The sequence below is a fragment of the Marmota marmota genome, unplaced genomic scaffold (genome assembly GCF_001458135.2).
Source record: "Marmota marmota marmota unplaced genomic scaffold, marMar, whole genome shotgun sequence".
Taxonomy (NCBI): domain Eukaryota; kingdom Metazoa; phylum Chordata; class Mammalia; order Rodentia; family Sciuridae; genus Marmota; species Marmota marmota.
In genome coordinates, this window is record NW_026000138.1 from 2698329 (window position 1) to 2721927 (window position 23599).

At 52.2% G+C, this 23599-nt stretch overlaps 1 protein-coding gene across 9 annotated transcripts in view; it reads left to right on the top strand.

Moving 5' to 3' along the window:
* Kdm2b (lysine demethylase 2B) overlaps positions 1 to 23599 on the top strand; it is a 122609-nt gene that overhangs the window by 38403 nt on the left and 60607 nt on the right. For 6 of the 9 annotated variants that reach the window (XM_015502472.1, XM_015502473.2, XM_048785572.1 and 3 more), the window contains 5 exons: positions 3888 to 3981; positions 4971 to 5124; positions 11495 to 11610; positions 17145 to 17271; positions 20414 to 20883. In XM_015502472.1, the coding sequence (XP_015357958.1) occupies positions 3888 to 3981; positions 4971 to 5124; positions 11495 to 11610; positions 17145 to 17271; positions 20414 to 20883 (961 nt within the window). Of the gene's footprint in view, positions 1 to 1103; positions 1123 to 2372; positions 2472 to 3887; positions 3982 to 4970; positions 5125 to 11494; positions 11611 to 15085; positions 15138 to 17144; positions 17272 to 20413; positions 20884 to 23599 lie in introns of those variants that run through there. The other 3 variants (XM_015502475.2, XM_015502474.2, XM_048785576.1) reach the window with 3 other exon arrangements.

Sequence of the window (23599 nt, forward strand, 5' to 3'; positions counted from 1 at the left end):
CAGTGCGAAAGGCGTCACGCCAGAGCGAGCAGGAGCGAGTGGGGAGCCCCAAGTCGGTGCAGGCTGGAGTCTGGGGTGGCCTGTAGGGGGCCCAGGGGCAAAAACCACCCTGTCACAGGCCAACCCCTGGCTGTTCTAAGGCTCGCAATCACAGGGTGGGAGGGGCAGCCCAGGGCTGGCTGCCAGGAAATGAGGGACATCAGGAGGAGGGGCCACTTCAGGAGAGGCTGGTCTGGAAGTGGCCTCCCCTGGCCCCAAGGGGCCTCCGCTGATGCTGGAGGGTGACCCTGAAAGCAGATCAGACACAGACTCAACTTGGATAACTTTCCCTGCACACAGCAGTCAGGAATCCCCATTTTCCACGTGCTGTGGAGGTTAGGGCTGGGGGCTGAGGTTGAGCTGAGTCTGGGTGAGGATTTTGGGCCAGGCAGTCATGGGGCACGGAGCTGGGGAGCCAAATACCCTTCCTGTCCTCTGCTGTGGGCACCCTTGGTGGGTTCTAGCTGCAGTCTGAAGGCAGCTCGCAGGTTCCCCGGCTCCACCCTGCACTCACTTAAATTGTTTTCTCTAAACTGTTCAGCTGAGGCCTGGAGGGGGTAGAAACCAAGGTTAGATTAAAAAAAGAAAAGGAAAAACCAAACCTAGATGAAGAGGTGGTTTTAGGGAAATGAGGACTAATATTTTGAAGTGGTGCTTAAAAGAGGCCGGTGGTGTCCGTGGGGGTGGGGTGAGTGAGGGCTTCAGGAGCCCCCCCATTCCTTGGAGAGAAGAGGCTCTCAGAGGCCTTCAGTCTGGGGACGCGCCTGGCCCAGGGCGGATAGGCAGGAGGGCGTGGAACCCAGAGTGAGGACTTCAGCAGCCCTAGTGCCAGCTTCGTGACAGCCTGCGTCCTGGGCTGTCAACTACACCCCTCCGATGGGGTTGCTAGGCAGCGGGGCTCTGATGTACGGGAAGGCCTTCTGATTTGTCAGCCNAGGTTGTCCGGGCAGGGGGCCCCCCCGAGACTGTTGCGGAAGCCGGGCTGGCGGGCGGGCGGCGGGCGGCGGGGAGAGCTCAGCGGCCGTGGCACCAAGCCGGGTGCCCATGTGACTGCGGTGTGCTTGGGAAGAGGAAGCTGTAGAGGTCAGTGCAAAGGCGTCACGCCAGAGCGAGCAGGAGCGAGTGGGGAGCCCCAAGTCGGTGCAGGCTGGAGTCTGGGGTGGCCTGTAGGGGCCAGGGCAAAACCACCCTGTCACAGCCACCCTGGCTGTTCTAAGGCTCGCAATCACAGGGTGGGAGGGGCAGCCCAGGGCTGGCTGCCAGGAAATGAGGGACATCAGGAGGAGGGGCCACTTCAGGAGAGGCTGGTCTGGAAGTGGCCTCCCCTGGCCCCAAGGGGCCTCCGCTGATGCTGGAGGGTGACCCTGAAAGCAGATCAGACACAGACTCAACTTGGATAACTTTCCCTGCACACAGCAGTCAGGAATCCCCATTTTCCACGTGCTGTGGAGGTTAGGGCTGGGGGCTGAGGTTGAGCTGAGTCTGGGTGAGGATTTTGGGCCAGGCAGTCATGGGGCACGGAGCTGGGGAGCCAAATACCCTTCCTGTCCTCTGCTGTGGGCACCCTTGGTGGGTTCTAGCTGCAGTCTGAAGGCAGCTCGCAGGTTCCCCGGCTCCACCCTGCACTCACTTAAATTGTTTTCTCTAAACTGCTCAGCTGAGGCCTGGAGGGGGTAGAAACCAAGGTTAGATTAAAAAAAGAAAAGGAAAAACCAAACCTAGATGAAGAGGTGGTTTTAGGGAAATGAGGACTAATATTTTGAAGTGGTGCTTAAAAGAGGCCGGTGGTGTCCGTGGGGGTGGGGTGAGTGAGGGCTTCAGGACCCCCCCATTCCTTGGAGAGAAGAGGCTCTCAGAGGCCTTCAGTCTGGGGACGCGCCTGGCCCAGGGCGGATAGGCAGGAGGGCGTGGAACCCAGAGTGAGGACTTCAGCAGCCCTAGTGCCAGCTTCGTGACAGCCTGCGTCCTGGGCTGTCAACTACACCCCTCCGATGGGGTTGCTAGGCAGCGGGGCTCTGATGTACGGGAAGGCCTTCTGATTTGTCAGCCTCCTGCAGACACATGGTTAAGGCTCCTTCCAGCCTATCCGGAGGAGGGACGCGGGGCACGCTGCCTGCATACTGCCGAGCCCCAGGTCCACCTGAACGCAAGGTGCACAAGGCAGCCAGCAGGAGGGGCCCAGCCCTGCCGCCTGCTAACCAGCCCAGCCCCATGCCCCCATTCTCTCCACTCGGGCTTGCTGCTGGCTCCTCCCAGCCCGTCCCCGCCCCATTCCTCCCCTCATCCCCAAACCATGAAAAGCAAAGTGCAGCAGGGAAAAGAGGTCAGTGGGGTAAGCGTGTGCGCGGGCCTCTGGAGGTGCCAAGGTGCATGGGCATGAGCGGAGGGGAGGCTGCCCCCATCTGTGCCATCCAGGGCTCTTGTGGGAAGGGGTGAGTGGTTGTGGGGGGCCCTGGCACTGTTGTCCTCCAGGCCTGGACTTGGAAGCCTGCTCTGTGCCCCCTCCTCAAGCTCTGCCCACCCCTAGGAAGGCAGCAGAGGAGAGGGACTGGTGTGATCCTGTCAGGAAGGGTGGACTCTGGCTCTCCCTGGGGCTCGGGAGGGAGGGAAGCCTCTGGCGGTCCTTCTTCCCCCCAGCATATGCCCTCCACCCCAGCCTGGAGGTCCAGCTCCTCTCCCCCTCCCTGCCTAGCCAACACCCCCAGGGCTTCTGTTAAATCTCTTCACTTTCTTTTTTTTTCTAAACGGCTTTATTGAGATAAAATTCCCATACCATTCACCCGTGAAAAGTGTGCTGTCCAGTGGTTTCAGTGTGTTCACAGAGTTGTGCAACCACAGTCAATTTTAGAACCAGTGTGAACCCCTGCACTCATTAGCGTTGTTCCCCATTCCGCCCACCCCAGCCCCTGGCCCCCACCCATCTATCTGCTGCCTCTGTGGATTTGCCTTCTTAGGACATTTCATAGGTGGTATCACACTGTGTGGGCCTTCATGGCCTGTCCCTCTTGGCTTCTAGCTGCGTCGCTTACTTGGAGTTGCAGATCCTCTTGCCACGTCGCTGTCCCTGTCTCTGCCTTGCTCCATCCACAGGGTCTTATGCATTCTTGTTCATTTCTCTCAGTGCCCTGTCTCACTGGGGGCTGGCCCACTGGTCGAGTGAGTGAGATGAATGGGAACTAGTAATTGGCAAGCTATGCAGGTGGTTTACAACTGAATTCCAGGGGGCCCAGCTGCTATAGGGGGGGCTGGCAGATTGGGAGAACTGTGGGTATCAGAGCTGTGAAAGAGCAGAGAGAAAGCCTCGTAGTTGGTTGGGGGTGGGGCAGAGGTGGACACTGACAACGAAGGAGTCCATGGGTAGCCACCACTCTCAGAAACCTGACAACAAAAATGTCATCCCCAGCTGGGTGCCATGGCGCACGCCTGTAATTCCAGCAGCTCGGGAAGCTGAGGCAGGAGGATCATGAATTCAAATCCAGCTTCAACAACAGCGAGGTGCTAAGCAACTCAGTGAGACCCTGTCTCTAAGTAAAATTACAAGAAAGTGCTAGGGATGTGGCTCAGTGGTTGAGTGCCCCTGAGTTCAATCCCCAGTACCACCCCCCCTTAAAAAAAATAATGCCATCCCCAGTCTTGGGGGTTTGGTGGCCTATGATTGAGGTTTGTCACCTGATCACAGGGGCATCCCCTCTGGGGGAACTCCCATGTAGATTTGAATTTTAAAAAAAGGAAAGGAAATTTCCCAGCATCAGCATGTATAAAAGGCACCAGGTCAGACAGCTCTGAAGGGTTGCCCACCTCCTGCGACTGCATTAAACTCCTGTCCCCTCCCCTCTTCTGTGCTGCAGGTATTGTCTGATGAGCGTGAAGGGCTGTTTCACTGATTTCCACATCGACTTTGGAGGCACTTCCGTGTGGTACCATGTTTTCCGGGGTGGGAAGGTGAGTTCCGATGATTCTCCAATTGTTTGTGTGTCTCTCACTCTTTGAGCACAGAGGGCTCACTTACCTGTCCCCTTCCTTTTGCACCTTTCCTCTAGCCAGCCCTGCCCCGTGAGTACTTTCAGGGCCACTCCATCTCCTAGGACCATCTGTGGACTCTCTGCCTCCTTCTGGAGGGCAAGGTCAATGCTACCAGTTGTTTGGCATAATGTCGGGTTATCCATTCCCTCCCACTTGCCCAGTTCAGTGTCCTGAGCACCTTCAGCCAGTTTGGAGCTGAGCTTGACTTCCAATAAGCTCCAGCCCAGGGATCTTTCAACTTCAGAGTCTAGTGCCAGCAGCACCTGCCTCAAAAATGCTTTATACCACCTGAGCCGGGAGGGGGGGGTGTGCGTTCAGGGTGCTCCCAATGGGTCTCTTCTGTGTGTGTGTCCAAGTGCGGATATAGGTGTCCATGTGCGGATGTAGGTGTCCCTGCACGGACGTGGGTGCCTCTGGAGAATGTCCGTGTGCCTCCCTGCTCGTCTGGGTCAGCATGTGCATTTGTTTTGAGAGAACATGTTGGAAGAGAGTCTGGGAGGAAGTCAACCCACTTGATTCCAGATGTTTTTTTCTCCTTCTCCAAAGTGAGAGCAAGCTGGGTTTATTTATTGGGCCATTTTATCATACAACTTAGGAAATTCCCTTCCTCTCCTTCCCCCACCTCCCATTCTCTGTGGCTCAAGAGGATGTGCCCCTACGCCCTCAGCACAGACAGTATTCCTCTCCTGGCATTTCAGCGGGAATGGAGATGCCCTAAAGCTGATCTGAGTCCTCCCTGCTTCCTCAGAGGCCCTTTAGACCTGATCTTGGAGGGGACCCAGGGGCTTGGGGGATGAAGCCTCTCCCCTCCTTGCCCCCCCCCCCCCCCCAGGCAGGTGAGGCTGCCTGGATTGTGTCAGGGCCTGAAAGAAATCGGAGACTGGCTGATGACATCTTTTCCTCCCAAGATCTTTTGGCTGATCCCACCAACCCTGCACAACTTGGCGCTGTATGAGGAGTGGGTGCTGTCAGGCAAACAGAGCGACATCTTCCTGGGAGACCGTGTGGAACGATGCCAAAGAATTGAGCTGAAGCAGGGCTACACGTTTTTCATCCCTTCCGGTAGGTTCTGGCATGGCTGGCCCTGGGCTCTGGTCTGCCACTGGCTCCCCCAGCTTTCAGAACCACGTTCTGCAGCCCAGTGGCCTCAACAGGGTTTGAGGCCGAGGGAGTGGGCTTCAGGTGCTGGGAAAGATGTAACCTACATGTCTGTGCCTATGGGCTAGAATGTCTATCCTTGAGAAGGCCTCAGGCCCTGCCTTGGGGGAACTCTTCATGTCTTCCCTGGGACTTCCTCGGGAGATTTCTGTGTGAGATGATGACAGCGACCCTTTAGGTGCCGTGGTGGGTGCACCCCATATATTTGGGATGCAAGTTCTGGGGAAGTGCAGTGAATAGTGTCAGTTGAAATTGTGGCTGTGTTGCTTATGAGCTGTGACTGCCTCTCTATGCCTCTGCTCCCATCTGTGGAATGGGAGTAGGGCTTCAGGGTGGTTGTGAGGACTGAGTAAGCTGAGATCTACCTGCCTGCCGTTCTTTGGAGATGGACTGAAGGCTTTTGGCTGGTTATAGGCTGAGTCACTAGTGGATGTGGCTGAAGACCTAGGAGTCATGTTCTAGGTCTTGGGCTGCATTAACACAAGCATTCTATCCAGGTTGAGATAGGTTACAGTCCAACCATGCATAGAGTGAAGGAGTCAGGCCACATGTGGGAGGTTGTGTACCTCTTGGTCATTATACTTTGGAGGGGAGGTTAATATTAAGAGAAAGGAATCTAGAAACCATATCAGGTAACCTGAGAAACAGATGTGTGGTAACTATAGTTAGCCAGGTGAAGGATTGTCTCCTGGAAGAAGGTATAGCTGAGTGGTGCTGGGATGACTTGCTCTGTGTGTAGGTAGTGAGGTCTCCGCCACTGAAGATATACAAGTAGAAAGTAGCTATCGGTGTCTCAAGGAGATTAGGGGAACTGCCACTGGGTGGAAGTGTGTACCAGAGGATAAGGGTATCCTTGAGACCACGGAGATCCATTGCATGGACAAGCTGGCTACACTTAGGTTGCTGCACATTGACCTTGGGTCTGGCCGTGGAGCAGGAGGGCTGTGGTTGTGGCAGTAGTTCTCACAGTGGAGGAAGGGCCTGCACATCAGAGCTTTTCTAGCAGATTGGGCAGAAGGTGGAGACTGCCCTATTAGGAAAATGTGGGAATTGGGGGTGGCAGGGTTCAGCGGGGGTGACTCTGTTACCGTGGCCCCAGGCCCCTGCTTGAGACAGAAGGGATAGCACTTGGTGGGCAGCAGGTATGTGGACCCTGCAGAGTGGTGTGGAGCCTTGGGCAGGAGGTGGGTCCTGGAGTGTGCTCCAGCCCATGCAGGTGTTGTGGGGTGTGGGGGGGACACACACAGCCCTGGTCACTCTCTGTGACCTTCCTATCTCTGTGCCTCAACTATTGCATCTCTACAGAGGGAGTGGTGTCCTGGGACTGAACTCTGGGACCCTCGAGATCCCTCCCATCCCTGTTCCCTCAGCTCCGGCCCTGTGCAGAACTGGGAGGGGGCTGGTCATTCTGTTGACTGGTGACTTCCACTCGTTGGGGAAGGTCCTGGGAAGCATCACAGCCACAGAAGGTATGTAACTGTCTTGAGGGCTGGAAGAGATGTGGATTTGAACCCCAGCAAGCAGGGGTTAGACCCCAGCAAAAACATAGCAAGGCCCTAAGCAATTTAGTGAGACTTTGTCTCAGAAATAAAAAAAATAAATAAAAAGAGCTGAGGATGTAGTTCATTGGTTAAGCACCCTTGAGTTCAATCTCTGGTACAAGGAAAAAAAAAAAAAAAAGAAGAAAGAAAGAAAGTTAGAGAAAGTGAAGATAAGAGACCATTGGAATTTACCACCTGCCTCCTGGTGGTGGTGTGGGAGGGGTGGTAACAAAATAAATCGGTGGTCCCCAGGCATGATTTGTTGGACCAATGAATTAAAAAAAGAAAGTTGGGATCTGATATAGAATTACAATTTTGCTAAAGATGGACATGAATTAAAAACACGAGGGCTGGGGCTGGGGATGTGGCTCAAACAGTAGCGCGCTCACCTGGCGTGCCTGCGGCCCGGGTTCGATCCTCAGCACCACATACAAACAAAGATGTTGTGTCCGCCGAAAACTAAAAAAAAATTAAATATTAAAAATTTAAAAAAAAAAAAAAAAAAAACACGAGGGCTGTAGCTCCGTGGTAGAGCACCTGTCTAGAGCGCACAATCCCCAGCACTGCAAAACCCAACAAAACCAAGAGCAAAAAACCTACTCATGTAATCCTGCTGTTTCATGACCATTCCTGCAGTAAAGCAGGTGACATGCAGCCCCACCTTGACATCCCTGGTGGTTGGTTCTAGTACCCTCGGTGGATACCAAGCTCTGTCTCCAGATGACTGACGGTACCCAGAGCAGGGTCAACACTGTGCCAACAGTTGCTATGCGGTATTGTTTAAGGGATAATGACAAGGAAAGCCTTGTCTGTGTACATTCAGTACAGATGCAATTTGTTTGGATATTTTTGATCTGCAGTTGGTTGAAAGTGTAGATGCAAAAGGTGCGGATGAGCACAGACGACAGGAAGAAACTAGAGAATAAGGGATGGTACTTTAATTCTGGTAGTTTCATGTGTATGAAAATCTATGCCATCTTTAGTTTTCTCATTCTATTGCCAACCAGTGAAAATCAAAAGACCCACAGGACATAGACGAATGTTTTGGCTCCCCTGGGGACTTCAGATTTTCTCTTGTGTCCACACCCTGTGAGCCATGACACACCCACATCTGAGATTTGGGGTAGTTGGTTGTGGCTTCGGGTGGAGAGGGAGCCTTGGGGATTCCAGGAAGGGTTGGCAGCCTCCTGAGACGAGCTTTTCCTTACTGGAGAATCTAATTTGGGCATTTCCTGCTTCTGACCTGGGTGTTCTGTCCCCTGGTGTGACTTTAGGTGCTTGTCTCACCTCATGCTACCCTCAATCCCCCCCCCCCATCTGTCCTTGAGTAAGTCCTCTTCAGTTCTCTGAAAGCCCATGGGACACTGATGAGTTAGGAAGATTTTAAATGGTGCAGTATTTTTTGTGAGATGTGATTGAACTTTTTGGCTTGTGTCTGAGGGGCTGTGGTCAGGGCTGTTCATTCCTCAAGCCTCATTCCTGGACAGTCCTGGAGAGCTGCCTGGGAGAGGAAGACTGTTGACAGGTGACTGAGAAGCTGTTCGACCCCTTGTGTCATGAAATTTCTTCATTTTGTAACATGAGTTGAATCAAACTAAACATGTCCCTGGATCTGATACAGTCTGTGGTGTGCCAGTTTGGGTTACTGCTACCAGCTACGAGGTCCTCACTTCATGTTGGCAGCCCCAGGGCCCACCCAGGGCCTGACCCTACACAGGATGCTCATCAGTGCTCAGGAGTGAAGCCAGGGCCCCGGTGGGTCATGGGCCTCTGTAGGTCATGGGCCTCTGTGGGTCATGAACCTCTGTGTGAAGCACCTCCACTGGAGGAGGCAGCTGTACGGAGGGGGCTTTTGATTCTGAATCCTGAATATCCGTTGTGGGTGAGACTCCTTATGCCTTCACTGCCCTTCTTGGCCCCCTCAGGTCCTAGAGATCAGCCTGGCGGTGGGTTTTGTGGATTGCTGCTCTCCTTCCATGAGTGCATCTGTCCCTTGTCACTTGGCCTGAATAGCCTCTGTTTATTGCCATCATATTGCTGATGGCTCTGGACTGAAAACCGATGGCAGATGCCAGCCTCCCCTGTCCAGCCACCAGCCCGGGACACCTGCTCTCAGATTTCCTGGAGCATTGTTACAAGCGGGCTGCCATTGGGAGGGTAGGCAAGGATGGGGCTCATGACGGCTGTGGTTTCTCCTCCTGGGTTCTTCCTGAGGCCAGCATTTGGGCAGTGAGGCAGATGTGAGCAGGCGGGGGAGGGATTCAGCAGCCGCTGTAATCCAGGGCAGGCCACCTGACCTACCAGGGAGCCCTGGGGTCAGAAGAAGCTTCCAGAATCCCTCAAATGTTGGGGTGTGCAGATTCCCTCCTCCCTTCCTGCAGTGGCAACTCCCGTCTGTTTCCCTCTTTGCTCACACATTGGGCTCATGGATATAAGCCAGGTGCGTCTGCGGCTCCACCTGCCAGGAGAATAGGGAGAGTCCGAGGCTGATTAATACGGATTTCCATGTGTGCCAGCCTTTCCCAGACCCTCGTGATTGGCAAGAACATCACAATCAGTGACACATTCCCTACACAGTGAGTTCTCCACCAGGAAGGGAGTGCTCTCCTTCTTGTGAGGCAGGACACTGAGGCCAGGGGAGGGGGCAGTCGCATGCTCTTGTCACACGGTGATCAGGGCTGGGGGCAGCCTGGAACACCGGCCACTGGATTGGGCTTTGTGGAGGGAGGGAGGTGGGCACGGGAGGAAGTGTGAGACCAGGAAGAGCAGCCGGCAGGCAGCAGAGGCTGGAGACTGAAGAACTATGGGGGCCGAGGCCTTTCAGAGGCGCAGCCTTTGTCTTTCTGCACAGAGGGTATGAGGGCCCAGGTGGCTTGCAGTGGCACACCTGGCCCACGGAGTAGCTGCATTTGATGGCCAAGCCGGAGCCTGGGAGTGAAAGGCAGAGCCGGGCTGGTAAAGGGAAGCCTCTGTTCCTATGCCTGGGGGTGGCTGCCTCCTACACCATCTTTCCCTTGCTCTCCCCTGAGGACCGCCAGGTCTGCCCTGGTAGGAAGGGCCAGCAGCCGAGTGTCCAGCTGAGGTCTCAGCCTCCCTATGCTCTTCCCAGGTGGCGGCTCTGCTCCTAGCAGCAGTGGCCGCCTATGACTCAGGGCTGGCATGTCACAGCTCACAGGGGAGCCACTCAACTGCTTGGGCTTGTGGGGAGAGGCAGATTAGGTCTCTCCCTGTCATTTTCCTTTGAGTAAAAGACTTAGGCACATAGGGTTTGGGGGTGCAGTTCAGTGGTACAGCGCTTGCCTAGCAAGTGCGAGGCCCTAGGTTTGATTCCCAGCGCTGCAAAAGCAAACAAACCGAACAAAACCAAAAAAGAAACAGAATTAGGCACACAGATGGATGGGAGAAGAGTCTTGGGTGGCTGCTGCCCTTGCCCACTTGCCCCCTCCCCTCCGACTGACCTCCCTCTGTCTCCCACTGGGGCTTGTTCTGCCTCTGTCTGCCCTTGTCTCTGCCTCTGTCTCTTATTTCTCACCGTGTTTCTCCTTTTGCCTCTCCTGTGTGTTTCCATGCCTGTCCCCTGGGACTTCCCAGCTAAAAAGGGAGCTGCTTCTCTTGTCAGCTGCGACTTTGCTCAGCGAGTGGCTGGCCTCCTCTGAGCCTCAATTTCAGCATCTGTGAATTGGACTCGATGCAAAGCTCTCTAGCCCCTCACTTTGCCTCTATCTGGCAACCTGGAGCCATGTCGGTCTCTCAGGCGCTTGGCAGGATGGCCAGCCTGAACTGAGGGGTGGCTGTTGGATGAATTCTGCATCTTTCTTTGTCCCTAGCGGGATCAAGCAGAGGCTGACTGCCTGGGTTCAAAATCCCCACGGTGACTTGACTTTTCTGTGCCTTGGTTTATTCGTGTATTCGGGTTGAATACATGTCTTTGAGAGGGCTTCTGGGAGAATTAATGAGCCGAGGAAAGGTCTGGAAAGCCTTGAGGCTGTGCCTGGCACAAGTGAGTATTTCAGTATCCTTACTGTGGTGACTGTGGGGCTGTGGCCTGGGATCCCAGGGAGATGAACAGCCAGGGCCCATGCTGTTGAAGCTGCAGTCTGCAGGAAAGAGGCCTGTCAGGCCGCTCAGCATCGGGGGCCGAGTGGAAGCAGAGCTGAGATGGGGCGCAGGCATCGTGTGGCGAAGGAGGCCACCTGGAAATGTGCCTGGAGGATTCAATGACAAGTTGTACTCTGCAGAGGAAAGTGTCTGGGTCCTGCCTCTCTGGCAAGATATCACTCCTTTGTTGTGGCTCTGAGCTGTCCTGGTGCTTGTGGCAATGATGAGAAAAAGTCTCGGGACAGATGTGCAGCCTGGGAGGGGTGTTTCCAGCTGCCTAGCCAGCGTGGAAGCTGGGAACAGGGCCTGACTCTCTATTGGCTGCCATAGCAGGGTCCCAGGAGAAAGACTTGGCCCTCAAGGTCCTCGAGGTCGGGCTTGGTCTGCAGCTTCTACCACCTGACTAGAAGTAGCCAGGGGCCACTGTGGCTGCCAGCCCAGTTCCTCTAAGCTAACCAGGAGTCTTGGCTTTCTACACCAACTATCTCTCTGTGTTGGAATTCTCCCAGCCCTAGGCACACACTCGCGGCACCCCCAGGCCCTCCTGAGTGCCATCTTTCCCTCCCTCAGGCCTTGGGTGGAGAGGAGTCCCCAGGGGACTGGAGGCTCATCTTCCTTTACCCTCTGCACCCCAGGTTGGATCCACGCAGTCTACACCCCCGTAGACTCCCTGGTGTTCGGTGGGAACATCCTGCATAGCTTCAATGTGCCCATGCAGCTGCGGATCTACGAGATCGAGGACAGAACCCGGGTAAGGAGGCTTCCTTCTCTCCTGGGGGGGGTGGTGGTGGTGCCAACCATTATGAAGTCCTCTGCAGTCCCCCTTTCTCTCTTACTCCCTGTCTTGAGCCAGGCCTGGATTGTAGTCTTACAGGGTGGAGGGGAGGGTATCCCCAAAGAGTCCCTCAAGTTTTTTGATCATCTCCAGACAAAAGGCAGCCAAGCCTCCTTGTGGAAGAGGAAGTATCTCTTGAGAAAACAGCATAAGATATCAGGAACTTAGCCCTTTTCTTCTCCTGTGAGGAAGGGGGTATGAGGGGCTGGGGGATCTTATTGTTGCTGATGTTTGGAGGCCTTGGAAAGAGGGTCTACCCTGGTCCAAATTCAGGAATTATTGGCTATGCCTTCTCCCTGGGGACCTGAAATCTGATGGAGAGGAAGCCTGAATTCCCCCAGGTCCCCTCTCCGAGCTAGTCTCAGTGCCTACTGGGGACATTTCAAGGTCTTTGAGGCCAAGGCTTTCCTCTGCCTTTGACAGTGACAATTTCTCTTATATCGGGTCTCCCCAACCCATGCCCCAGGACCAAGGGTCTATGTGTGTCCTGTGTTCCTTGAGTTTCCCCTACAGAGCTCTGGTGGTTGGGAACTTACCACCCGCTTTCCCCATTCTGGGGCTTGAGCAAGCGTCCCCAGGTATCTGAGACAAGACCAAGGGTTGGAAACTGGATCCCTGGGGCAAAGAGGGGCCATTTCTTTCTCTCTTTCTCTCTCTCTCTCTCTCTCTTTTTAACATGGCTATTTCAATGTTTCTTTTGAGATATAATTCATATAACCATAAAATCTACATTCAAAGTGCACAAATCGGGGTTTTTAGTATCTTCACAACATTGTGTAACCATCGCCGCTAGTTCCAGAACATTTCATCGCCCTAAAAAGAAACCTCGTACCCATCAGCTGTCACTCCCCATCCCACCCATTCTGCTCCAACAGCCCCCAATCAACTCTCTGTATGGATTTGCCTATTCTGGACATTGGCTATAAATGGAATTGGACAATATGTGTTCTTTTGTGTCTGGCTCTCACTTTGCATGGTGTTTTCAAGGTCACCGTACACTGCCATGTGTATCAATGCATCGTTCCTTCTTAGGGCTCAGCACCCTCCATTGTGGGGGTAGATGGTACCCTTTCTTCTTGGGATTTGCCTTGGAGTTACCTCTTTTTGGCCTCAGAGAGGCACTGATGTGCCTGGACCCTAAAGAAGCATCTCACAAAAGAGCAGCTCTGGGCCAAGTCCATCTTCCTGATCTTTTTTTCAGGCCCAGGTCTTCTTCATGGAATCACATCCTTGAGTCAAAGTCTTAGCCACTATGTGAACCGGACCCCTTCAATAGTCCTGATGTGGAGGGGCCTGGTCCAGAGGTTCTCTGGAGACGACCCAAAGCCCTGGTGGGCAGTCATGCATACTCCAAGGGCATGTGGACATTTGCAGCTGGTGTATTTGCTGCCTGTGATGCCCAGGTCTTCAGACACTGGGTTCTGTGACTCTGTGCAAACCCCTTGTTTGTGGGCTTTCTCCCCTCTATCACCCACCCTACCCTCCTGTCCTGGTCTGGAAAGACCAGCCCAGCCCTGATCTGGAGTGTGCTACTCTGGGCTGTCCAGGGGAAGGCACAGTTGAGGCCCAAGTGGTGTCTCACAGTCTGGGTCAGTGCTGTCTGGGGCTCAGGCCAACTGTTCTTTGGCCCTGAAGAGAAGGCCAATTTGTGAGCATACCAGCAGGTGTGGATAGAAACAGAACAATCTAGAGCCGGAGGTCAAGCTTAGGACTTTCCAGGCAATTCCTGAAAGCCAGAGTCAGGCTGGGATTTCTAAAGGCTTTGGCAACTTGCTGGGCAGCCGTCCCCTCCCCTGGGAATCTGAGCATGTATCTCAGAGGATCTGGGCCCCATCATTCCCAGAGAAGCCAGCTCCCTCCCCCACTGGCGGTGCTCAAGGCAGGGAGGCAGGCTTCACGCTTAGCTCTTGTGGAATAGTGTCCATATTGAGATGTGTGGCAGGGCCCCTCCCCCAAGACCCCCTGTCCCTGTCCTCTGAGTGGGCACCCCATCTGGTTTCCTTGGAGCAGGTTGCCAGATGGGGGGATGGGGACAGGCTGACGGGCAGGCTGGGCTGGAACCAGCAGCAGGCTTTTTAATCTGCTTTGATTTCTGGTCTTTGGAGAGGGGCTTGGCTACAAGGCTCAATTGTTTATGTCTTAGGAGCCAAGGCAGACAAAAGGCACTGCAGAGAGAGTCCTGGAAGCCAGATAAAATGCCAGGGCTCCTTGTCAGCTCGCTACAGCTTAATTCTTTGCATCCCCCTGAGCTCCCTTAAGAAGGTTATCATCATTTAAAAATAGTTTTTCCCGGGCTGGGGAATATAGCTCAGTGGTGGAGCACTTGCCTAGCATGTATAAGGCCCTGGGTTCAATCCCCAGCACCGCAAAGGAATGAATAAATAAAAAGTAGTTTTTCCAAAAGTCCTTAAACCTGGCTTTGCTTGTGGAAACTACATGCAGGAGGTGGGCCGGAGGACTCTCAGACTAAAAGGCCCGTGATGTAGGTTTATGTTAGAAAAGGAATTTGCCTTTGTGGCTGAAGATGGGGGACCCTCATCCCGACTGGAAAGCCCTGAGATTCTCCAGGAGGTCATGTCTTGCTCTCACTGTTGTAATTTTTCTGGGCTGGATGGTAGGTGACCTCACCTGGCAGTGTCACTGCCAGTAAGGTGGCAGGTCAGGTACAGCCTTAGTGCCTGGTGGATTTCCACTCCCTCCCCACTCTGAAGATAAGAATGATGGACGAAGTGTCCTGGTATGGATGCGATATGCTGGTCTTCTAAGATAATGTCATGATCACGATGCGCTTTTAAATCCGGTTAGGTTAATAAGGGACAGGGATGGTCCAAATGATCACTCATCAAACTGCTGCGTCTCTTATACTTATCTTTTTTTCCCCCCTGCTAATGGCTTTAGTGAAAGCAGCCTTCCCAGAAAAGGTAATGCCGACATATCCATTCCCTCGCAGCCAGCAAATCTGTTTGGAAATTGCAAATAATTTACCCTTCCTCTCCCCCTCCCTACCCCCCCGCCATTGGATTTTTTCCCCCCATTGATTTTTTTTTTCCAGGAGAAAAACAAATTTTAAGGCACTTCCACCCACCCTTGTGTTTGACTTGTGCAACTCCTTGAGACCTGGGAGTTCTAGATGCACTGAGACACCTCGGCTGTCATCTCCAAAGGCCGTTCAGATCTCAGATGACTGAGCCTCCAAAGTGGGGCTCAGGCCAGGTGCCCCTCGAATGGGCCTTTGGAACTCAAATTGAACCTTGCGATCACCCCGCAGTGCATGCCTTTTCTGACTGCCTTGCCCTGCATTTTGGACTGAGGTCAGTTAACAACTCAGTTTGGTGAGGCTCCGAGTTTGTCACCAAATAATATTGAGCAATCGTGTGTTTAATGTTCCCAGGCATGTGGCTGAAACCTTTTGAAGGCGAAGGGTGGAAGGCGACAACCCGTTTGTAAGTCAACTCTTTGCAAATTTTGTTCTGCGCAGTCTCCTCTCTTGGAAAAAAAAATTAAAAATAAAAACAAAAAACAAAAAAACCCCTCAAATTCCTTCATCAGCATTTATTTTCACCCAGCTGGTTTCCCTTGGGTTCAGCAACAAAGAGGGGAGATTTATCTTCCCCTCCTGAAATATAGCCCCTCCATGTTTTTGTTTTTTTTCCCTAATCTAGGAAGATTCTCAGGCATCACAGTGCTCATCCATGGCACAGTGGCTTGGATGATGTCCAAAAAAATTTGAAAAGTCAAAATGAACTCAGAGTTTTACCAGTCAAGTAAAGATATACCAGTGAGAGCCTGTCTCCTCAGCTTGCATTTGAGGGATTGGTGATTTGTTTCAAAATTCCAATGGGGGGGAGGAGCTGAAGACCCCCAAACCCTTTGTCACAGGTGGTCAAGGTCTGCTTCATGCTGAAGAGCCCCTCTCTTTTGTAATCTCCAGGGGACATGGATCCAGTAACTGTGCAAAAAGATTAATACCACAGCAATAAAACTGGGCTTCTCAGAAAGTAGCTGGAGCCAAGGAAAACGCTAGGTTATGATCCCACCTCCATGCATCTCCCCAAGGAGCTGGAAAGCATGCAACGGCCATGACCTCATTCCAAAGCATACCACCCACCAGAGGCAGGGAGTGCAAATGGACCCAATGGGAGGCCTCAGAAACTAAGCTAGCAGGCAAGGGCAAGGAGCAGAGGGCAGGTGGGAGCTTTTCCAGGTGGGTGCCTGGAGAACAGCAGGTGTGCTTGTGTTTGTCTCCATCCCAGAGGTAGAGCGCTGTGCTTGTATTGTCAGCAGACAGGGGAGCTGGGCTGGCAGAGCGTCTTTGCTTAACCTCCAACTCCCTGAGTTCCTGGTGGGTGAAAGAGGTGAGGGGGTTTCTGACTGGCACAGACAGACCCTTGGCAATAGAGCTAGAGAGCAGGCCAGGGGCGAGCACGGTCGAGCAAGACCCCCGTGTAGTGTCTGGAGAAGAGGGCCCTGCCGTGAGAGATGGGGACCACCCTCAACATCCTTGCTCTTCCCTCACCCACTCAGGATGCAGTTTCCAGAAGGCTTCTCTGTGCCAGGGTATTGCTTCCTTCCCATCTTCTGCTGCCATTTCCACTGTGCAGATCCCGCACTGCCACCCATCGGAATTCCCCCCACCCCTGGGGAGCCAAACCTTTTAGATTCCATCCACTCTCTCACCTTTACTTCCCCCCATAAGAAACATCCAAGGGGGCCCTCCATGTGGACTTCCAGGTGTGTGCGCCCTGGTGTCAGGATGTCTGCGTCATGCCAGGGACTTGTGCCCTAGGGAGCCCTTGGTAGCAATACAGGCTGGGGCAGCACAGGTGGTGTGGGGAGGAGAAGGAGGTGGACACCTGAGGCCCCCGCCCCTGGAGGTAGGTGAGGCCATACCCCATCTTCATTGGTTCTCCCCACAGCCTCCCTCCCAGAGTGCAGGAGGAGGGTGTTCCATAGCCTGTCTGCAGATGGGTAAGGCTTGGGGTGGGTTTCTCCCTTTAAATGGGGAGGGAGAGACAGCAGAGTCTGTGCAAGAACATTCTAGAACAAGGAGCCCATGTATGTTGTAAGCTGGGGTCAGGCTGGGCTCCCACCTACAGATTCCCATAGCCACTGTCAGCAGGGCGGGAGACAGCTCTGTTTGCCTGCATCTCACAGAAGCACAAAGTCAAGCCCTCCACCTTCCCGGGTGTGCAGCCTGGGGACCTCTGAAGCGATGCCCTCACCCAGGCTTCTTCCTCTGCCTCATCGGTGCATGCTGCTGGCATCCTCCCTTCCAGCGCCTGCCTCCCTCCTCCCCTCCAGTGACACCCCCCATTTTTCCCTGCCGCCATTTGTGCTCTTGCTAAGATGATAAGAGTGACCCCAACCTATGGAACCTGCCCCTGCTTCTCTCCCTCCTGTCCCCGTGGCCCTCGGAAACTGACCTGTGCCCACCTGGTCTCTGCTTCTAGGTGCAGCCCAAGTTCCGTTACCCCTTCTACTATGAGATGTGCTGGTATGTGTTGGAGAGATATGTGTACTGTGTGACTCAGCGCTCCTACCTCACTCAGGAATACCAGAGAGAGTCCATGTTCGTTGGTGAGTGACCCCCAGAGGCCTCGGACAGCCCTCACGGCTGGGGCAAGAGTTGTCTCTTCATTGGGGACTGGGGACAGTCTGGGATTCAGGGGATTCTTTTGAGCCAGAGTGTTGGGCAGAATCCTAGACGTCCCTCAGGGGAAGGCAACCTTGCCAGGTTCTCAACTGGAATACAGAAGCCAAGAAAAAGAACCCATGACCCCCAAGGAGTCACTTTGTCACCTCCAACTCACGGCTATGCAGATGGGGGGAGTAGCAGGTCACCAGCAGGTTACAGAAGCAGGACCGTCCCACAGAGCAAAGAATCCTGGTTCTTTTTCTTCCCCTGTGGTCACCAGCTGACACCCCCATACAGACACTCCCTGGTGGTTGGGTTTTGCTCTAACTGAGCAGACCTGTGCGCAGGCCTTCCACACAATCCAGGCTGCCTTTGTGCTGCAGCAGTGGTGGCGAAGCTAGCTTGGAGGCACAGGGGAGTGTTCAGAGCTGCAGCTGCTGTGCCCTGCACGGCCACTGGTACTTAAAGGGACATCATCCCTGCTGCATGGCTGTTTTTTAATCTTTTTTTTTTGGTATTGGGGATTGAATTCAGGGCACTTTACCATTGAGCTACATTCCCAGCCCTTTTTATTTTTTTGACACAAGGATCTCCCTAAGTTGCTAAGATTAGCCTCGAACCTGTAGTCTTCCTGCCTCTCTGCCTCCCAAATGGCTAGATTAAGGCGTGCGCCACCACACCCAGCTTATCCTTGAGTCTTGACTCATAGATGCCAGCTCTAGAGTTGTGTCTAGCAGTGACAGTGAGCCGTGACCTGCAATATGTAGGAAGAGCACAATTCTTCCCATCTGTGTTGCTGAGCTGCTAGTGCTGAGGGGTTTTCCTGGATGTCATATATCCCATCTCAGATGTGAGATTGGTTCGTCTCTCCTAAGGTCTCGTGATTTCTCCTGCAATCTCCGATGTGTAGCACATTCACGCGCCCCCATAAGCTTTCTTCCTCTGCTTCTTTGGCTCCCATCCTTGCTGACTTGTGGGGGTTCAGGCTGGGCATGGAATGGCAACGAATGTTCCTGCTGGGATCATTACAGGGTAGCATTCATTTGCCACCTGGGATGTCAGCTTTGTCTGTGGGAACTGTTGAGAGTCTTGTTCATGTCAGGTGATGGCAATATCGGTGTGTTGGAAAATCCTGAAGCCTCACAACTTTCTCTTCTGGGGGCTCCCAGCTGCGCAGGAGAGATGGGAAATAACCCAGAAATAGCAGGATGTCCGCAGTGACTGCAGCAGCTACCTGCTCCTGTGGGGTCCAGAGGCTGGGGAGAGTGGAAGGACTTCTGATTTTGTGGCAGTTCCCCAAACTGGAAACAGAGGGTCTGTTCTCTTGCTTGGATATTTAGGGTAATAGAAGAACATTTCTCGTTCTGTTAGCAGAAACAGAGGACTCCCGAGGCTTTTGGGTAATCAGTGCCCGCTTTTGGTTTACATTTTCTTGCCACTGTTTTGCCCCTGGCCCTTCTGGCGCCTCTGCCAAAGAGAGGGAGAGGAGTTAGGGAGGCATCTGGTTTATCGTCTGACACTTGCATGCTGGAGCTGGCTCGGTGCTGCTTGATTAATCCTCAACCTTCGCCTTGTATTTAGTTTCCTTTGTGCGGTACTGGGGCTGAGGATCAAATCCATGGTGCTCTGCGACTGCATCCCTAGCTATTTATTTTGAAACAGGGTCTTGCTAATTGCTAGGCTGGCCTGGAACTTGCAGTTCTTCTGTCTCGGTCTCCCAAGTAGCTGGGATTGCAGGTGTGGGCCACAGAGCCCAGCTGCCTTTCCCCCCCTCTCTTCCTGTGGGGCTGGGGATCAAACCCAGGACTGGGTGCATGATGGCAAGCACAGCAGCACTGTGCTACACCCTCAGTCCACACCTTGCAGTTTTTTTATGTGTGGTGCTGGGGATTGAACCCAGGGCCTTATGCATTCGAGGCAAGCACTCTACCAAGTGAGCTACATCCCCAGCCCATACACCTTGTGTTTTTAAAACAGCTCTATTGGGATGAGGTTCACATATCATATGATTTACCCATTTAACGTGTGTAGTTCAGTGGATTTTAGTAGATTCACACATGTGTGAACAACTGTCACCACAATTAGTTTTACAGCATTTTCATCACCCAAAAAGAAAGCAGTGCCATTTAGCTTTCATCTCCTTATCTCTCCTTCTATACCCCAGCCCTAGGCAACTACTAATCTACTATATTATTATAATTTTTTCCTTCTTCATTTCGTTTCTGCAGTGCTGGGGATTAAACCCAGGGCCCCATGCATGCTGGTTAAGCAGTCTACCACTGAGCTACACCCCCAGACCATTTAAAATTTTTTTTGAGACAGGATCTTGCTGTTATAATCCTTACTTGTGATCCTCCTGCCTCAGCCTGTCGAGTTACTGGGATAACAGATGTGTGCCATTGCACCAAGAACTAATCTACTTTCTTGTCTGTAGAGATTTATACATTAGGGACTCTGGATTAAACCCAGAGGCACTTAACCACTGAGCCACATCCCCAGCCATTTTTTGTATTTTTAAAAAATTTTATTTAGTTTTAGGTGAACACACAGTATCTTTATTTATTTTTATGTGGTGCTGAAGATTGAGCCGAGTGCCTCCATGCGAGGCAAGCACTTTACCACTGAGCTACAGCCTCTGCACCCACTTTTTTGTATTTATTTAAAGACAGGGTCTCACTGAGTTGCTTAGGGCCTCTTCAAGTGGCTGAGGCTGGCCTTAAACTTGCAGTCCTATCTCAGCCTCCCAGGTGGCTGGGACTATAGGTGTGTGCCACTGTGCCAGGATCATTAGGGACTTTTCATACCATTGGAATCAGATGACACACGGTCTTTTTTATACACTCAATAAATTGCCAGTTATGATGAGAGGGGTGAAACAACCTCTCTCAACACATAGCCAGGAAGAAGCAGAGTTGGGATGTGAACCTACGTCCAGCTAACCACAGTCTTTCTGGAGGTCGGGAGGTGGAGGTCCTCAGGATCTTCAGAGAAGGCTGATTTCTACAGTGGGGGCAGGGGGTGTAGAGAAAGGAGTTCCAGAACTTCCACAGGGGTTGGTGATCATTGTCTGTCTTACCCCTGCAGATGCCCCAAGAAAGGCCAGCATAGACGGCTTCTCATCTGATTCCTGGTTGGACATGGAGGAAGAGTCCTGTGAGCAGCAGCCCCAGGAGGAGGAGAAGGAGGAGGAGGGGGATGGGGCAGATAAGGTGCCCAAGCTGCCAGCGGATGGCCCTGCCTCCCCCACCAGCACCCCCTCCGAGGAGCAGGAGAACCTTGGCAAGAAGCCTAAAGCACCTGCCATGCAGTTCCTCAAAAGGACCTTGTCCAATGAGTCAGAGGACAGCGTGAAGTCTACCACGATGCCCATAGACTACCCCAAGACACCCAGCGGCTCTCCTGCCACCGAGGTCTCCACCAAATGGACCCACCTCACCGAATTTGAACTGAAGGGCCTGAAAGCCCTGGTGGAGAAACTTGAGTCCCTCCCAGAGAACAAGAAGTGTGTCCCCGAGGGCATCGAGGACCCCCAGGCCCTCCTGGAGGGCGTGAAGGTGGGCAGGGGTCATGGCTGGGGAGATGGGCAGGTTCTTTCCATTGTGACAGCAAGCAGCTTGGCTCAGGATGGCTTAGTGCACATGTTCAGAGGATCACCCAAGTGCAAGGAGGGCCTCTGTCCAGACAGGACTGCCTAGGGCACCTGAGCAGGGGTCACCATTAATGGCTGCAGAGGGACTTCCTGGTAGCAGCTGGCTCTGTGGTTGGCAGCAGATTCTTTCATTGTACTTGTTGGAAGGCTGAGGTCTTGCTGGCTGAGGGGTTGAGTATGGCAGTAATTTGGTTTCTCCCTCCTGGTCAAAAGGACTTGCCACTGTGGCTGGTTCCCTGGAGTGTGTATCTGTGTCATGTGAATAGGTTGTATATCCCAGTGGTCTTCTTCCAGCTAATGTGGTTACCACATGATGGCCTGAGGTTCAGAGGTCTTTGTTTTCATCTTCATTTAACCAATGAGGGTATAGGCTCAGAGAGGTTAAGGGAAGTCTCAGATATGAGGATGCAGGAGAGAGTATCCAACCACACAGAACTGCCTCCTGTCTCAGTGTGGCTAAGGCTCTGGTGTAAGGCTGCAGAGACATTTGGGCTTCCTCCTACAATGTCTGATGCCCAGGGAAAGCCACCTGCCTTCTGGGGCTGCAAACTGAACTTGCCTCTTCTTTAGGAATTGGTCGTACATTTGTTCTTTCAGAAACATTGTGTTGGGCCCTGGGGTACAGAACTATTAGTACTATTCCTGCCATCGAGGGGCTCACTGACCAAGGACTGAACTTTGGAGGTCAAAGACCTGGGATCTGCATCAGGTAGCCTGGCAGGTGCTATCAGTAGAGGGTGCTGATGTACAAAACCCCTAACTCCAACCTTGTTTTATTTTTTGCAGTGCTGGGGATTGAACCCAGGGCCTCCTGCATGCCAAGCAGGTGCTCTAAGAGTAAGCCACATGCATGGAAATCTATTTCAGTTCATGATCCCTGCCCCGCTTTCCTCTTATCCTCCCCTGCGCCCACCCCTCCCAGCAGATCTTTACTTGTGAATGGGTCTTTTTCATTACTTTATGAGTTTTGGAGGTTGCTGACCTCTTTTTTTTTTTTTTTAATATTTATTTTTTAGTATTTGGCGGACACAACATCTTTGTCTGTATGTGGTGCTGAGGATCGAACCTGGGCCGCATGCATGCCAGGCAAGCACGCTACCGCTTGAGCCACATCCCAAGCCCGGTTGCTGACCTCTTAAGAGTTTTATGGAAATAAAACTCTCCACCCTCCAAAAATTTATAAAATTTTCCATGCAACATTAAGAGATCTTGGACTCAGGCTAGGGTTGTGGCTCAGTGGTAGAGCGCTTGTCTCGCTTGCGTGAGGCACTGGGTTCGATCCTCAGCACCATATAAATAAATAAAGGTATTGTGCCCATCTACAACTTAAAAAAAAAAAAAGTCTTAAAAAAAAATGGCAAGACTTGATTTAAAAAAAATAAAAATAAAGAGAGAGAGAGACAGACAGAGAGATATCTTGGGCTCCTAAGCCCATTCCTGGAGTGAAAGATCTTGGGCTCCTAAGCCCATTTCCTAATCTTGCTGTGTGTCGTCTATGCCCTCTCCCAACCCTTCACCCAGTAGCTCTACCACTGAATTACACCCCCATTCCTAACTGTGCTTTTTTAAAAATTCATTTGTGGTAGTGGGGATCAAAGTTGGGGCCTAATGTATGCTTGGCAGGCACTATCCGCTGAGCTATATCCCCAGCCCTTTTAAAATTTTATTTTGAGACATGCTCTAAGTTGCTGAAGCTGTCCTTGAACTTGAAATCTTCCTATCTCAGCCCCTGAGATGCTGGGATTACAGGCATGTGCCATGGTATCTGGCTCTAAATGTGCTTTTTTTTTTTTTTTTTTAATTTTTTATTAGTTATTGATGGACCTTTATTTATTTATTTGTTTATATGTTGTGCTGAGAATCGAACCCAGTGCCTCACACATGCTAGGCAGGCACTCTACCACTGAGCCACAACCCCAGCCTTTTTTTTTTTTTTTAATATTTATTTTTCAGTTTTAGGTGGACACAATATCTTTATTTTACACTTATGTGGTGTTGAGGATCGAACTCAATGCCTTGTGAATGCTAGGTGGGCACTCTACCACTTAGCCACATCCCCAGCCCTATTTAATGTTAGATTTCCTAAAGGAAACCTTAGGATTCTTTCATGTGGCTACTTTTTTTTCCTTCTGAGATCCCTTAAAATGAAAACAAAGGTATTTTCATCAATCATAAAATAATGAATGGCTTTGGGTTCTGGAAATATTGCAAATGGTTTAAAAACTGATTCATCTGAAGAAGAAATGGTCTGTACTTTGGAAAAACCCCCTTTTTAATTTTTATTATTATTATAAAATACCTCATGTGTCCTATCCTAGTAGCTGAGTCGTCAGATTTCTTTCTGGAGATGAGACTTGGCCCCGCCTCTGGCCCTCACCTGTACCTCCAGATGTATCTCTAAGGCTGGATCCAGCCTAGACCTCTTGATGCTGTGGAGGAAGCCTGGGGCAGGCAGGGGCTTAGACAAAATGCAAAGAGCCCAGTGCCCTGCCCTGAGGTTCAGTGGCAGCTCATGATTGTGTGTGTGATTCTATCAGTGACTGCATGTAGTGCAGGTGTTTCTGTGTGTAAACTAGCAACCCTTGGTGGTACTTTTTTTTTCTTAAAGATTATTTAAAGGG